We start from the raw sequence: 14,970 nt of genomic DNA on the forward strand, positions 1-14,970 counted from the left end.
TATATATTTATATTGTCGTTTTTACTAGTGTCTTGTGCTAAATGTTTGCACCAAGTTCATAATAGAAAATTATAATCCCCCTCCTTTTTTTTAGTAAAGTAATAATTAGATGTAAATTGCTGGTGGTAGACTATTTACCGAGCTTCTTCTTGGCCTCCTCAAACGCCTGCTCAAAGTTACTGCGGGCATCAGGGCTGCTGAACTCAAAGATGAAGGTGGTCTCGGCTGAAGCGGTGGTCAGCTCTAGTTTAGTGGGTAGTAACGTCATGCTGAAAGCCAGAGACTGTTTCTCCGCCAGCTCCCGGTGCACTGACGCCATCAGATCCTTTATCACATCATCCAAACTCTGACACAGACAGAGAAAAGCAGTTCAGAATATTTCACTCATTCTTCTGAGTGGGAGAGAAGAGGCACATACTGCATATAAAAACGCTACAGTATGGTAATGAGTCTAATTTGACAAGTTTCTACCAAGTGACCAACACTTTATAGCAACAGCAATACAACAACAAATTAATATGAGGTGTTTTATAGACTAAAGCTTGACAGACCTGATGGGGGAAACTGAGTGTTTCTGACAGCTTGCTTATTTGTCCAAGCGTGCTGAGATCTTCATCCAGACGACTGATGGTTTTCTGGATATTTTCTCTGTTAGTGGCTTGATTAGAACCTGTGATGATAAAATGACATTGAGTCAATAAAATAAAATCAAACTAAGTATCAAAAAGAAAGTAGCCTAACAAAAGGGGCAACATAATGAATGTACTGTATGAATGAATGAATTTCCATTTTAAGAGCATGTAAAAAAAAAAAAAAAGAGCAAAAACCCAAACATGGTAAACATCATGTCATACTGATTGTGTGTGATAATAACGCTACCTTTAACCACCTCCACATCTTCTATGGGCAGTTTCCACAGGAACTTGTATTTACTCGAGGTGTCAATGACACTAGCAGCGGAATATCTGAAAGAGTGGCAGAGAGATAATAATCATCAGTCGAGGATATTTCCAACATGAGCTTGATAGTTAAAGATCTAGTCTTGCATCTGAAAGGTTGGCGATTCAAATGCCACAAGGGTTAATCATGAAAGATCCCCACTGAAACATTTAAAGTCCTAAGCGTTCATTATTTACGTCCATTATTATTACAATGTTATGTTCTTTGAGACATGAGGTAAGACAGTCTCTCGTGATGCTTTGCTGATTCTGCTGTGCGCGTCATGTGTTTTGGAGGAGAATTGGCTTTGGAGGGCTTATGTTTTCAAAGCTAACTTGCTATTGCTAGCTTCTTCGCAACTACCTTTAAATTATTCCCGCAAACACACACAAAAAAAGGGACGATGCCTGGTTGAGTTGCTTTAGTAGTGTGTTGAAACTCGCCGTTATGGTAAGGGACGTGACCTTTCCCAAACACGCTCAAAGTGGTTGACCAATCACAACACACTGGTCCAGTCGACTAATTAGAGCACACTATGCTTTTCAGAAGGAGTTCATAGAGACATGAACTAAACAGAGTGTTACTGACAGACTGAGTTCTGCAACAATGTCAAATATGTGAAATATAATGTGTTTTTTGAACATTCAAGCATGAAAACCCATTCTTGTAAACCCAAACAACTAAATTAACATAATAGGTCCCCTTTAAAGCATCTGCTAAATGAGATATGGTACAGACTATACCAGTGCTGTTTTCCTGACCGTCCACTAGGGTGCAGTGTTATTCGGAGATAAACTGCATCGGCTTTGGACTGCAGAGCAGAAGAGCTCAGGGGACTCAGGGGTTTCTAAACCAAACATCAGTTTTCCCAGGACCTCCTCACATCTATGGACTATTAAAAGAAAGCTGCAAATGAGCATCAGAACTCACAAACTCATGGAGCTCCTGCGAAGAGATCCAGACTTCCTCTTCAGCGTGGTGCAGATGAGCAGATCACTGAACAGAAAGAGAGATCGGTCCTTCTTACCGCCCACCGTTTTCTACAGTAAAGAGAAGCACGGGAGTTTAGAAAGCTCATAATTTTGGTAAAAAATGATCTTATTTCTTGTATGAAGAGCTTATTTGTGCTCACCGATTCCACCACCATCTCTTGTCTCAGGAACTTCCTCTGCGGATTCAGGATCTGACAGGAAAAAAACATTATTACGTACCGCCAAAGGGCGAACATACTCCTTGAAGCTTATTTCCGCCACAGAATAAAAAAAAAGAAGAAGCTAATTGTGACTTTTTCTCTCACAATTCAGTCTTTTTTCTATAATTGTGAGTTTATATCTTGGAATTCTAACTTTATGTCCCAGAATTTTGAGATATAAACTCGCAATTCTGAATTTAATTTTCAGAATTGTGAGATATAAACACACAATTGAGATAAAGTTGCAATTCTAAGAAATAAATAAAGTCAGCTCACAACACAATTTATATTTTTCTCGCAATTGCAAGTTTATACATCACAATGTCAGAATCGCAATATATAAACCTGGCAATTCTGATTTTTTTTTCAGAGAATTGTGATATACACTACCGGTCAAAAGTTTGGGATCGGTAAGATTTTTTATGTTTTTAAAAGAAGTCTCTTCTGCTCACCCAAGGCTGCATTTATTTGATTAAAAATACAAAAAACCGAATAAAAAACCTAGCCTGGCTAACGTCAGACCTCTTCTCATTGAGACGTGGTCTGGGAACCGCATGTTCATTTTCTCGTATTTGAGGCTTGGTTTACGAATGCCCAGAGCCGTTTATTGGGCGCTACGAATGTCTATCAAATGCGCCTGTACGTAGCTCATAGCCAATCGTTTCAATTATACCAGATGACGTATGTGGAGCGACAGAAATTCGACGAGGAAGAAGACGATGGGTCAGAGATTTATGTGTACACGATGGCGTTTAGCGACTAAACTACTTAGAACACTATCTAAGGCTGCATCGAAAGGTAACTTCGCGTCTGCTGCCATGTTGGATCCATAGATATAAACAAACTGCTTCGGTGTGTCGCATAGACGTCGTCATCGTCTTGCTTCTCCCTCCTCGTTCTGTGGTTGGTTCCCTTTTTGAGGGGAAAATGTAGTCCATGGTGTCCAGGCTGCCTATCAGCGTGAATAAAATCGCGCTGCGCGCAAGGCAGCATGGGGAAACCCAGGCTATAAAAAACCTGTAATATTGTGAAATATGTGAATTTATTCCTTTGATCAAAGCTGAATTTTCAGCATCATTACTCCAGTCTTCAGTGTCACATGATCCTTCACAAATCATTCTAATATGATGGGTTTGATGATTTGGGGTCAGTAAGAATTTTTATTTTATTTTTGGGGGAAATAAAATAAATAAATACTTTTATTCATCAAGGATGAATTAAATTGATCAAAAGTGACAGCAAAGACATGTATAATGTTACAAAAGATTCTATTTCAAATAAATGCTGTTCCTTTGAACTTTCTATACATCAAAGAATCGTGACAATTTTTTTTTACATAACTGTTTTCAACATTAATAATAATAATTAATGTTTTTGAGCATCAAATCATCATATCAGAATGATTTCTGAAGGATCGTGTGACACTGAAGACTGGAGTAATGATACTGAAAATTCAGCTTTGATCACAGGAACAAATGACATTTTAAAATATATTCACATAGAAAACAGTTATTTTAAAATGTCATAATATTCAAGAATATTACTGTTTTTGTTTTTTTTACTGTTTAATTTACTGGGTTTTTTTTTGTTTGTTTGTTTTTCAAATAAATGCAGCCTTGGGTGAGCAGAAGAGACTTCTTTTAAAAACAGTAAAAATCTTACCGATTCAAAACTTTTGACCGGTAGTGTATATTAAAAAAAGGTCACAATCATTTATTTTTGTATTCTGTGGCGAAAATACTATGGATTAGGTAAGGAGAGGCAAGTTTATTTTTACAGCCTATTTCATGCGCATTTCATACACACTGGGCATGAAATAGGGATAATTTACATAACAGGGATTTAAAAAAGAATCATTAAAGATGCATAAATAAAAATAAGAATAAATAGTAAGGCTGATTTATACGTCTCTCACATGCTCCACGCCCTCAATGTGCGCTTCGATCTCCTGCATGACACGCGTCTCTTTCTCCAGCTCCTCCGCGCTCCGTCTGCCCTTGTTGATCCTCTCGGCCAGTCGCTTGATGTTCTTCTGGGCTTCCAGCAGAAACAGGTAGTCCGGGTGATCCTCAGGAGTGTGTTTCAGAAGATCCTGAAGCCCACAAACAGAATGTGTCATTTAAAACCTAAACTACCAAAACAACAGGAAAAGTAACAAAAAATTAAATACACATAAAATGCATGGATGATGTTTCAGTCCTAGATACTGATAACGGTTACACTTTATTTTACAGTACGTGTGCTTACAGTGTAATTACAGTGTAGTTACCCAAGAAAGTACTGGTAATATAAGGTAATGACATGGGTTAAGGTTTGGTTTAGGTGTCAGTTCAGGGATAGTACCTAGTTATAACCCAGTTATTGTAATTGCTATAATAAGTACCTAGTATGTACATGCGGAAAAGGACTGTAAAATAGCATTGAATGTTAGCATTTTTGTCCTTAAGATTAACAGTAAAGATGGGTAAATAAATATGACGTAGCTAAGCTGTAAGCACACACAAACATACCTGATGTCAGGGCGGAATGATTTGGGAAAAATCAAACTGCAAAGTTTTTGATTAAAATTGTGATAGTGATTAAAAATGCATTTTTTGTTTGCTGTGCTTGTTTGAAAAGCTGCACAATTTGGCCATAAAATCAATTTGACTATAAAATAACAATAATAACTTTTATTATTAAATATTAATTTCATTTCTTAACTTAATTTCTTAATTAAACCATTGAGCTTTTATTTTGGTGGAAATCTGCCAAATTTAGGTTTATAAACGCTTCTCATTAACATATTTGCTGAAATGGATAGTGCATGTTGTATTATTCCCAAATAAACGTTTTTAAGTAAGAAGATGCATTTACTGCAAACCAAGGCCCTGAAACGTGCTGTTTAATTCAATTGCAGCCTTTGCGATTCGATAATGTACTATTTTCACATTGTAATTTCAATTTTATTTCAATTCATCGTTCAGCCCTACCTAATGTGTTCTAAACAAGCAACAATACATGAAAAGAAAACTTCTAAATAAAAACTAACAGACACAAAATGGTAAAAATAAAAAGGGGATGGTTAGCGTCACCTTAACTAGTAGCTCGTATCGTGGGATCCGCTGCACTGGCTTTATCATCAGATCACCCAGAGCTTGTTTCTCCTTATTCTCACGCATGCTTTGCTGAGGAGGAAAGAGATAGAATAACAGAGAAATGGAACACAAACAAAAAGTTTAGAAGTACTACCATACTTTATCTTGATTTCAACTTCATGTGTACAGTTTATCCAACCATGCTTTACTAGATAACTTCGTTTAGGTTCAGTTTGCAGAGTTACCATTAGAGGGCAGTAATCTTCGAACTCAAAAACACCTCAAACAACATGTTATGATTCAGCTGATAAAGATAAATATGCATTTAAAACTAGGGAATTTACAGTTAAATGTATTATTGTTAACTAAAACTATTTAAAATATTTTGTATTAATTCAAATGAGGCTGAAATATAAATAAATATAAATATCAGATGGAAAAAAACCTTACACTTCAAAACTTAAACAAAAATGAGAAATGTTTTCAAGGCAACTAACTGAAATGAATATTTTTAAGTACTACAATTGTTAAAACTAAAAAAAAAAAGAAGAAAAAAAAGGAAATGAAAAAAATATATATAAAAAATAAAAAGCTATTTCAAAACATTCGTAAATATAATAGCATAGAAATAATACTAAAATAACACTGGTTTCCCCTCATCTCCAGTTAAAGACATTAAAAGTCCAACACAAACACAGAAAATGAACCCTGTCTTTCTCTGTTTTAACAGGTCATAGTTTGCACAATGACAAAATCCATATATTTAAAGTTTAGCTGTGCCAAATGGCCATATAATGTCCAAGAGCTGCCAAACAGCCTCTTGAGGGGATAATTGTAGTGTAGAATTATTTTTACACACACACACACACACACACACACACACACACACACACACACACACACACACACACACACACACACACACACACACACACCACACACACAAAGCCGTAATGTACCTCTAGAAACTTTAGGAAAGCTGGCTTGGCTTCCTTTGCAATTCTCACTGCGTCTTTGGCGTTCATGAAGTTGTCGATGTATGCTGAATAAATATTGGCGAGGATCTCTTTGGAAAACTGAGGAGAAAGTGGAATCATTATTGATCAACACTGTACAACAACTGTGCACCTTTAAAAACATCACCCCTAGCCTGCTAATCATTGCTTGACACGGAGCAATACTGTCCTTAGTGAATTCTGAGTTATGTGCAGAGGCGGACAGAGTACACAGCTTCATTACTTGAGTAAAAGTACAGATACCCCTTGGTAAATTTACTACAAAAGTAAAAGTATACAGTCAGATGTCTACTTAAGTAAAAGCACTGAAGTACTTGTTTTTAAAAGTACTTGAGTATCAAGAGTACAAGAGTACATTTTCTAAATATTGCATTACTACTGCCACAGTGCTTACATTGGTAAACACAGCAAACACTTGAAGCGAAAACTATCATTAACTTGTTCAGAAAATTGAAATAGTCTGGCGAGGTGGGGCCACGGGTTGGCACATTCCCGGGATGGACCTGCTGCGTCTTCATCCATTGTTTCGTCCATGGTTTCGTCTCTTAAATCTGACCATGGAGTTGACTTTGGCGGAAAGCTGAAGGTGATTGCTGATAGGCTGTCCCAATCAGTGGCGCCTGCACAATCCAATCACGTTTGAGAGGGAAACAACAAATTGAGGGTTTCCGAGATTTGTCTTTTTTCCTTTTTTTTTTTTTAGAAGAAGTAACGGGTACTCACGGTTATGGATAGAAATGTAGCGGAGTAAAGAGTACAATATTTGCCTCTCAAATGTACTTGAGTAAAGTCATGAGTACTCCCCAAAAATGATACTCGAGTAAAGTACAGATCCCTCAAAATTGTACTTAAGTACTGTACTCAAGTAAATGTACTCCGTTACTGTCCGGCTCTGGTTATGTTACCATATAAAAAAAAATATATATATAAAAAAAAAACAGTATAGTGCTTTTGGATATGTTTGTTACTAAAATGGCTTCCTATCTGATAGTGAGGACAACTCTGAGTAGTTATCTTTGTGGATGGATGGTGTGTGTGGACAGTCCTCAAATAAATCTCCTTAGCTTGTCGTGAGGAAAGACAGCTCACTGGCAGCGTGTGACTCAGTCTGCTCTGTAATGTTTAACTCTAAAGCCACAGGGGGACAATTTACACCCACCAGAAACAGAGGTCCTGTTTTACGAGCCCTGAAGAACACGCAGGACGTCCTGCACAATGTCTGTTCCATAGAGGCTTTCATTTTCACACTTTGATTTTTTTTTTTTTTAATAAATAAAAACTATTTCAAACTTTATGTACAGCCATCTGATGCTCAGGTTTCCTTGAGTCTGGTTTGCAGTTGTACTGAACATTAAAGTGCACATGAATATAATAATGTAATTAAATAATCAAATAAGGTGAATGACCTTTAGTTTCATGTTTTGTTTTTGTTCTTGACTTTCGCATGGGACTTGCGTTGTATGATATCTAATAAAACTAATAAAACAAGATAATGGCCCCTTCTTGTAGCGCAAATAGTTACCGTCACATTGCTAGGTTGTTGTGGGTGACTCTTAGCATGTTGCTATGGTTACAAAGGAGTTCTGATTTGTTTTTTAAGCTTTTTTTCCATAGATTTTTTTCTTTGTAAAGTTATGATGCATCTTAAGCTTGATATTGAAGATTTTTTTAAAGTTCCTATGAAGAAAATGAATGAGAACCTTAAAAAACATGATCTTAAAGGCATGAGCTAGACCAGGCTTAAGCCTAGTCCCAGACTAAAATGCATGTTTGAGCTGATAACTCAAAGCAACATGCACTGGTACATTTTAAAATATGTCAGTACCATTGTTTTGTCTCAAGATAAATGTTTTTATCTTGATAAATGATAAATGTATCTATTTTTTTAGATAAATGTTTTTATCTAAAAAAGCAGTAATGTTTTTATGTTTATAAAAGCTACTTAAATGTCCTAATTTATCTAAGCCCTGTCTGTGACAACCATCTACCATCTACACCAGGCCTGAGACTTGCATGCACAGGGTTCAGTACAGCCCTAAAGCCTTAAAAATCCCATAAAACAGAATTGTGGTGTCTAAACTATCTGAGTTTGTCAGTTTGTGACTAATTTAGTCAGAGCCCATATAAATCCTGCATTTGATGTGCGAACGTGAATCTGACAGGAATGTCTAAACAACGTGTAACTAGCAGTCGTGAGGCGGTATTTCTCCAAACCGGGGCAGAGGGTCAGACAGATTAAAGCCCCACACTGAGACACTTAGCATTCCTACAGAGAGAACAGACCTTCACCTTATTCTGAACAAATGCTAGGCTGCATCCCAATTAGCATAATTACACAATGCACTAAAAGTGGTGGGAAAGTACAGTAAACTACAGTTCCAAAGTTGGGGTTGATAAGATTTTTTATGTTTTTGAAAGAAGTCTCTTATGCTCACCAAGGCAAATATAAATAGTATTTATATTTATTCTTAATACTGTAAAAAAATACTGTATTTTTATTTTAATAACGAAATAGTGTTATTATAATAATTCGGTAACACTTTACAATAAGGTTTCATTAGGGGAAGTTAACATGAACTAATAATGAACAATACATCTACAGCATTTATTAATCTTTATTAATGAGAATGTCAGCATTTACTAATACATTATTTAAATAAAAGTTTTATTTGCTAACATTAGTTAATGCACTGTAAATCAACATGAAAAAACAATGAACGACTGTATTTTTATTAACTAACATTAACTAAGATTAATAAATACTGTAATAAATGTTTTACTCATTGTTAGTTCATGTTAGTTAATACATTAATTTTAACGAATGAGACCTTATTGTAAAGTGTTCCCAATAATTCTTATTTTTATTTAGTACAACTACTAACAATAATCATAATTATTATTAGTCATACTAATCTAGAAGCACCAAATTTTTGGGCCAAAATTATGGAGTCCTGCAAGTAGGCACAACAAACCTGGTGTTCTTTATCATTTTTTTTGTGAATTTTAAATCACAAATCGAAATTTTAACCAGAAAAATCTGACCATTGCCCCTCCTATCAGTTGAACAAGAACTGTTTCAGGAATGCCACAAAGGTGTCTGTGTTTAGATCAGTGTGCTCAATAATGTGCTTTTTTGTCATATATATTGATAATGTTGTATAGTAAATAAAATTCAAACAATAAAAAAAAGCCATTCTTTTAATCTCCTCACATTCTTTCATGTAGTTCCCTCACAGTCCCATTCACCTGATAGGGCCATTAGTGGAAAGGGTCATTGTCTTTCCAGGTGTGAAAAGCATAAATATTCATGATCATTCGCGCCTCCTCACATTATGACCTTTCTAACACAAAACATGTCTTACAAATTTTAAATCAATCAATCAATCAGTATACTGTTTTATGTGAATGAGTGGGCAGGATGATTTTCACATAATTTCGAAGCAAAAATTCTAGGCTACAGTTCAGTTCTCAAAACTCTTGCAAAAGATATTCAGGATGGGTTTTATGGCCTCAAAAGAACATCATTTATTTGAAATAGAAATCTTTTGTAATTTTATAAATGTCTTTACTGTCACATTTGACCAATTTAATGCATCCTTGCTGAATAAAATTATAAATTTCTTTCAAAAGAACATGAAAAAAACTTTCAGAGATGGCACTTAGGATGAGACGAAGACCTAGCAGCAGGATAAATTGTGTGTGTGTGTGTGTGTGTGTGTGTGTGTGTGTGTGTATGTGTCAGAGACAGAACGGCACCAGCATCACTACAGCATAGACCCTAAGTCAGACAGGTGGGTTGAGACAATATGGCGACCATGTCAACTAATAAGCCTACAACCTGCACGTCATCCCTTTAAGTATGGAAAACAAACACCTGCTAGATGTCAAAACTTCTGTCAGTACCTTCTGAGAGCAGACGATCTGAGTGGCTGAGTGGCTCCAGCCTAGTGTTCACACACTCTCTGAGCGGATCACTGGCTAACTGAACCTTATGTGTTAGTAACGCTAATGTGAGAGGCCAATCACAGAAGATGAAGGAAATCATCAAAATAAGACATGCTGTTAATGTGAAAATAGTGGGAAGACTATTATAATTTCTCTTGATTATAGCCAAATTTACCAATTTGAAAAAAAAAAACTAAATTTGACGGGTCTAAACGGCAGTAAAATTACATGGGACGTTTAAGCAAACAATGTTATAAACCAAAAAAATATATATAATAATCCATGGCTGCACACTTCAACTAGGCACTTAAAGTATGTATTTCACTGGGTGTTTAACTGGTAAAGTGAACTCTGGAGAACATATTTCAATAACAGTCATGAAAAAAGTGCTTTAATATTCACAGAGGTCATATCGTCATTTGATTAAGTTCACGACCCTACTTTTGATTTATTCATCCACATTTGGCCAAATTCATCGCTGAAAACATAGGGCCCTACTGTATATTAGCATTCAATTATCAATATAATTTAATTTAATTCAGGGAACACTCATTCTAATTCTGCATACTACTTGGGACAGATAGTATGTACATCGGGACACAGCATTAGTCCTCCTCATACACAGATCTATATTACAAAAATCCATCTGAAAATGTTTACCATTATAATAATTTCTGGTTTAGTATTTTGAACATAATCTACTTTGATTTGGAACGCTATTCTCACATACAATACGGTGCAAACTGTGATTAGGTTCTCACCGACTGAATGAGCACATGTCCGATAGTCTGTTTGTCATGCCACTGGTTGACACAGTCCAGCACCTGCTCCAGGAACTGCTCATGATGTTCTAGAATCTCAGGGATCTGGTAAAACATCTCGTCTACCAGGGACGGGTCACAGAGCGGGGAGTTCTCCGGGTGCTTGAGGGGCTTCATGTAGCCCTGAGACCACAACAACAGAGAGAAACAGAGGAAATCAACACTTTTATCTACATGGAACAATTTTTACTTTTTAGTACTGAACAAAATACAATCAACATTTCCATCACAGCGCATTACGGCATTAATCGCTGAAAATAAAAATGCTGTCTATTTAAAACCACTAAACTGTGTTAACGAATGTTAACATTTGAGTGTGTTTGACATACTTAGACCATGAACTGGATATGCAATAATACATTTAAAAGAATATGCAACTATAATGAATATGCATGAATAAATATAAAGGAATATGCAAAAATAATGAATATACATAAATAAATATGAAGGAATATGCAACAAATATGCATGAATAAATATAAAGGAAAATGCAATAATAATGGATATGCATTAATAAATATAAAAAAAGATATGCATCAAAAATGATAAAGGAATATACAATGAGAGAATGAATGCATGTTTTTGTGTTTGCATGTGGTGGTCTGGGACAGACTTTGATTATAGGAAATGCCTGACTCCCCTTTTGGGATGTAAACTGTGTCATATCAAATGCAGATAAACATTCTGCTCCTCTGTCTTTACTGTCACAAAACAAGGATTTTTTAAAACCAAACTTGTATTTTGCATTTATTTCTTAATTTGAATTAGTCAACATTAATTGTCATTTGCACGCGTTTTACTTCCATAAAATGACGTTAATGGGTAACAGAACATTAAAAAAGATAGAAATATGTATAGATTTTTGTTTGTTCTTAGTACACCTAATGTTTTATTTCACTGTTTTACCTCCATGTATCATTTGTATATTTATTTACATCATCTTTGTCAGAATTTTTTTATTTTTTATTTTTATATAAATCATAAAATAATAAAAATTGAATATTCAGACTAGAAAGGCATTTCATAATTACAACCTAAATGACAATGAAATAATACCAGAAATGTGTAAGTAGGGTCCAATTTGACTTTTAAAAAAACTTACCAATTTGGTTGGGGATCGAAAATTCCAATTTTGGAATCGGACACTAAAGGTCAGGAATCGGACCATAAAATGAAACCTTCGATTCACGTGTGCGCATTTTAATGTGATTTCAAACCATTTTCAAGAGCAAGAAAACGCGAAAGAGAACTCAATTCGGCACTCGTGCTGCTTTCTTTGCGCACACAGCTGCCTGTCATTTAGTGCGCGATACTGAAGTGAGTTGTAATATGCGTCTTGTGCTTAAACGCACAAATACACACAAAACTGTCAAAATATTCTCGTAAACACAGTCGGTTTTGTCTTAAGTGAACATAGAAAATGCATGTGTAACAGTATATTGGATCCTGCATGAGCCCTTAAAGCGACAGCAGCCTAATAAACCTGCTGTAGTCTGTGTAATTAACGTAAATTAAAGAACAAAATAAAAATAAAATCACTCACTGATCTTGACTGAATAACTTTTGTATATAAGGAATAATCAAAGTTTTATTTATAAAAAGAACACTATGCAGTGTTATTTTACATTTGATTACAATTTCTGTAAAATTTTTTTTGCTATTGCTAATTTGTTTATTTGTTCTTATTTTATTTCTGTTTACTTGTCTGTAATATGCTTTTACCTTACTGGAATCGATAAGCAGAATTGGAATCACTAAAATAAAATAAAATGACCAAACCCTACTTACCAACAAACCAAATATCCCTAAACATAAACCTCCAAAAAAGGACTGTTGTGTTACCACGGTACAGTGATGTATAAGATGGTAACATCATATACTATGGTATTCACATCGTACTTCAAAAATACCTTGGTATTACCAATGCCAAAAAAGCATGTTAATACGATAGTACGTCTCCAAAAAAAAAAACATACCAACACAGAGTGTTTGTCTCAGGTCAGATGTTTTGACTAGCACACATCTGGCCAACGCTACCTCAAACGCCCTAAAACGTGCCCGGAGACACGCTGTTGCCGTGATAAACCGCTCGCGTCTGTCATCCGTCCATCATGCACCTCTCCACACCTTTCTCTAGATCTCCCCATCAACACTTTAAGGTGATAAACTTGTGCTTGTGCGTCTCTCTCATTGTTTGCTCAGTCAACCACGGTTGACCCGCTGCACACCGCTTACACGTAATGATGTTGACTGGAACGCAATCATTTACCCACAAAGATAAACTGTTTCCTTTAACACAGAATGAGAGCATAAATGCTGGTGAGAATTGCTCAGTAATGGGGGCCATTTTGGAGGTGCGTTGCCCGCTGCTCGCTCACCTTGTTGCCAGGGCAACGGATGCAGCTGCTGGAATAGGTTGTTATGAGTCAGGAGAGATTGGAAAAGATGATGATTTGTTTCTCTCTTTTGCTTATTAAACTCAGTATGCAGCTTCCGCTCTCGTTCTTACAGTAACATCATGTTTCGGTTGTTCTGTTCTGATTTATTCAAGGTCTGCAAACGATTTATGATATTAAGAATAATATTAAAAGGTTGATGCATAAACACAAATAGCAAACCCTTTATGATACAGTGCTTTTTACATTTTTATGATAAATGTTATGCAACATACTTGGTTTGGCCATTACGTTTGATGTGTTGATTATGTATGTGCATTTACTCTCCACAAAGACTATCCCCAGTAGTGAGTTAAAATGATAAACCTTCCTTTGAATATGTCCTAATTTGTAAAAAAAAAACAGCCTGTAGTCATTAATAAGACTAATAGGAGTTTATGTTATTAATTTAGACAGCTACATGAATGTGTGTGCGTGTTTCATACCTGTGTGAGTGTGCGAAGAGCGTCAACGTAAGATTGTTCTGTGTCCAGTAAAGTCATCATCACATGTCTTCTCATATCCTGCAGAGAGAAATATGTCAATAACGTCACGTAAAATACATTTACATATTACACATTAAATACATTTTAAATCAAATAAATATAAACAAATATTAGGATAAATAAATATCTACGACAAATACATGTACACACAATCCTGGAGACTCAAGTACAGGCCTACACAAAACTTCAACGCCCTTAAAAACAATAGTAACCACAGTTTTGACCAAAATACTACAATTAGTACATTTATTAGAGGTGTTTGCCACTTTTCAAAGTTACTTTTTAAAACTTCTAACATTTAAAGCATCAAAAACTTTGCATTGCATGAAAGATTCCTCAAATCACGTGTCTTGATAAGGAGAGATCAGCTGTTACTTTAGGCTACGTACGTTCAGACTGTCAGCTAAAATCCGATTTTTTGTGAATATCCGATTAGAATCCGGTCATAGCAGGTGCAAGAATGAAAGTAAAAAAAATAAATAAAAAATCATCACATGAGATTTTACACATCCGTTTTGAGCTACTTACATATGTGGTTTGAAATCCTGTTTAAATCGCATTTCTGGAAATCTGTTTCAGTCTGACCGCTCTAATCGGATTTTGCGTGATTTATGCCACTTTCTCACGCCACGTAAAACGTAAACATGTCAGACGTTGTTTTGGGAAACATGCTGAAAGTCGTCGCAGAAACAAGGCTGTTGTTGCAAAGTGCCGTACGAGCAGAAAATTACAACATAACGGAGACGTGTTTTGAGATCGGCGGAGACGACAGAACAGAAGACGTAGCAGTTCCAGTGTTGTGAATAGTTGTGAATAGGCCTAGAAACCACAGAAATGCAGATATTCCAGAAAATAAAAGAGCGCCAAGGGACACACAAATCAGATCTGAACAGTTGTGATAGGCCTACACTATGTGGACAGTGATTAATTTAGAGATTCCGGTCAGATACACAAATAATCGGATTTGGACTGACAGTGTGAACATCGCCCAAGAGAACAAAATATCAGATCAACTATTTTCACTTGGGGTAGAACAAAC

The 14,970-nt window shown here is 35.8% G+C and overlaps 1 protein-coding gene across 2 annotated transcripts in view; it reads right to left on the minus strand.

Annotated features, from left to right (window-relative positions):
• The window catches only part of arhgef17 (Rho guanine nucleotide exchange factor (GEF) 17), a 95,710-nt gene that overhangs the window by 16,879 nt on the left and 63,861 nt on the right, over nt 1-14,970 (minus strand). The window contains exons 3-12 of one of the 2 annotated variants that reach the window (XM_084408827.1): nt 13,872-13,949; nt 10,931-11,113; nt 6,168-6,284; nt 5,206-5,298; nt 4,047-4,223; nt 2,072-2,122; nt 1,870-1,979; nt 880-965; nt 552-670; nt 139-346 (exon numbers count right to left, since the gene is read on the minus strand). In XM_084408827.1, coding sequence (XP_084264953.1) covers nt 139-346; nt 552-670; nt 880-965; nt 1,870-1,979; nt 2,072-2,122; nt 4,047-4,223; nt 5,206-5,298; nt 6,168-6,284; nt 10,931-11,113; nt 13,872-13,949 — 1,222 coding nt within the window. Of the gene's footprint in view, nt 1-138; nt 347-551; nt 671-879; nt 966-1,869; nt 1,980-2,071; nt 2,123-4,037; nt 4,224-5,205; nt 5,299-6,167; nt 6,285-10,930; nt 11,114-13,871; nt 13,950-14,970 lie in introns of both variants that reach the window. The other variant, XM_084408826.1, reaches the window with a different exon arrangement.

The sequence above is a fragment of the Rutilus rutilus genome (genome assembly GCF_951802725.1).
Source record: "Rutilus rutilus genome assembly, chromosome: 5".
Taxonomy (NCBI): Eukaryota; Metazoa; Chordata; class Actinopteri; order Cypriniformes; family Leuciscidae; genus Rutilus; species Rutilus rutilus.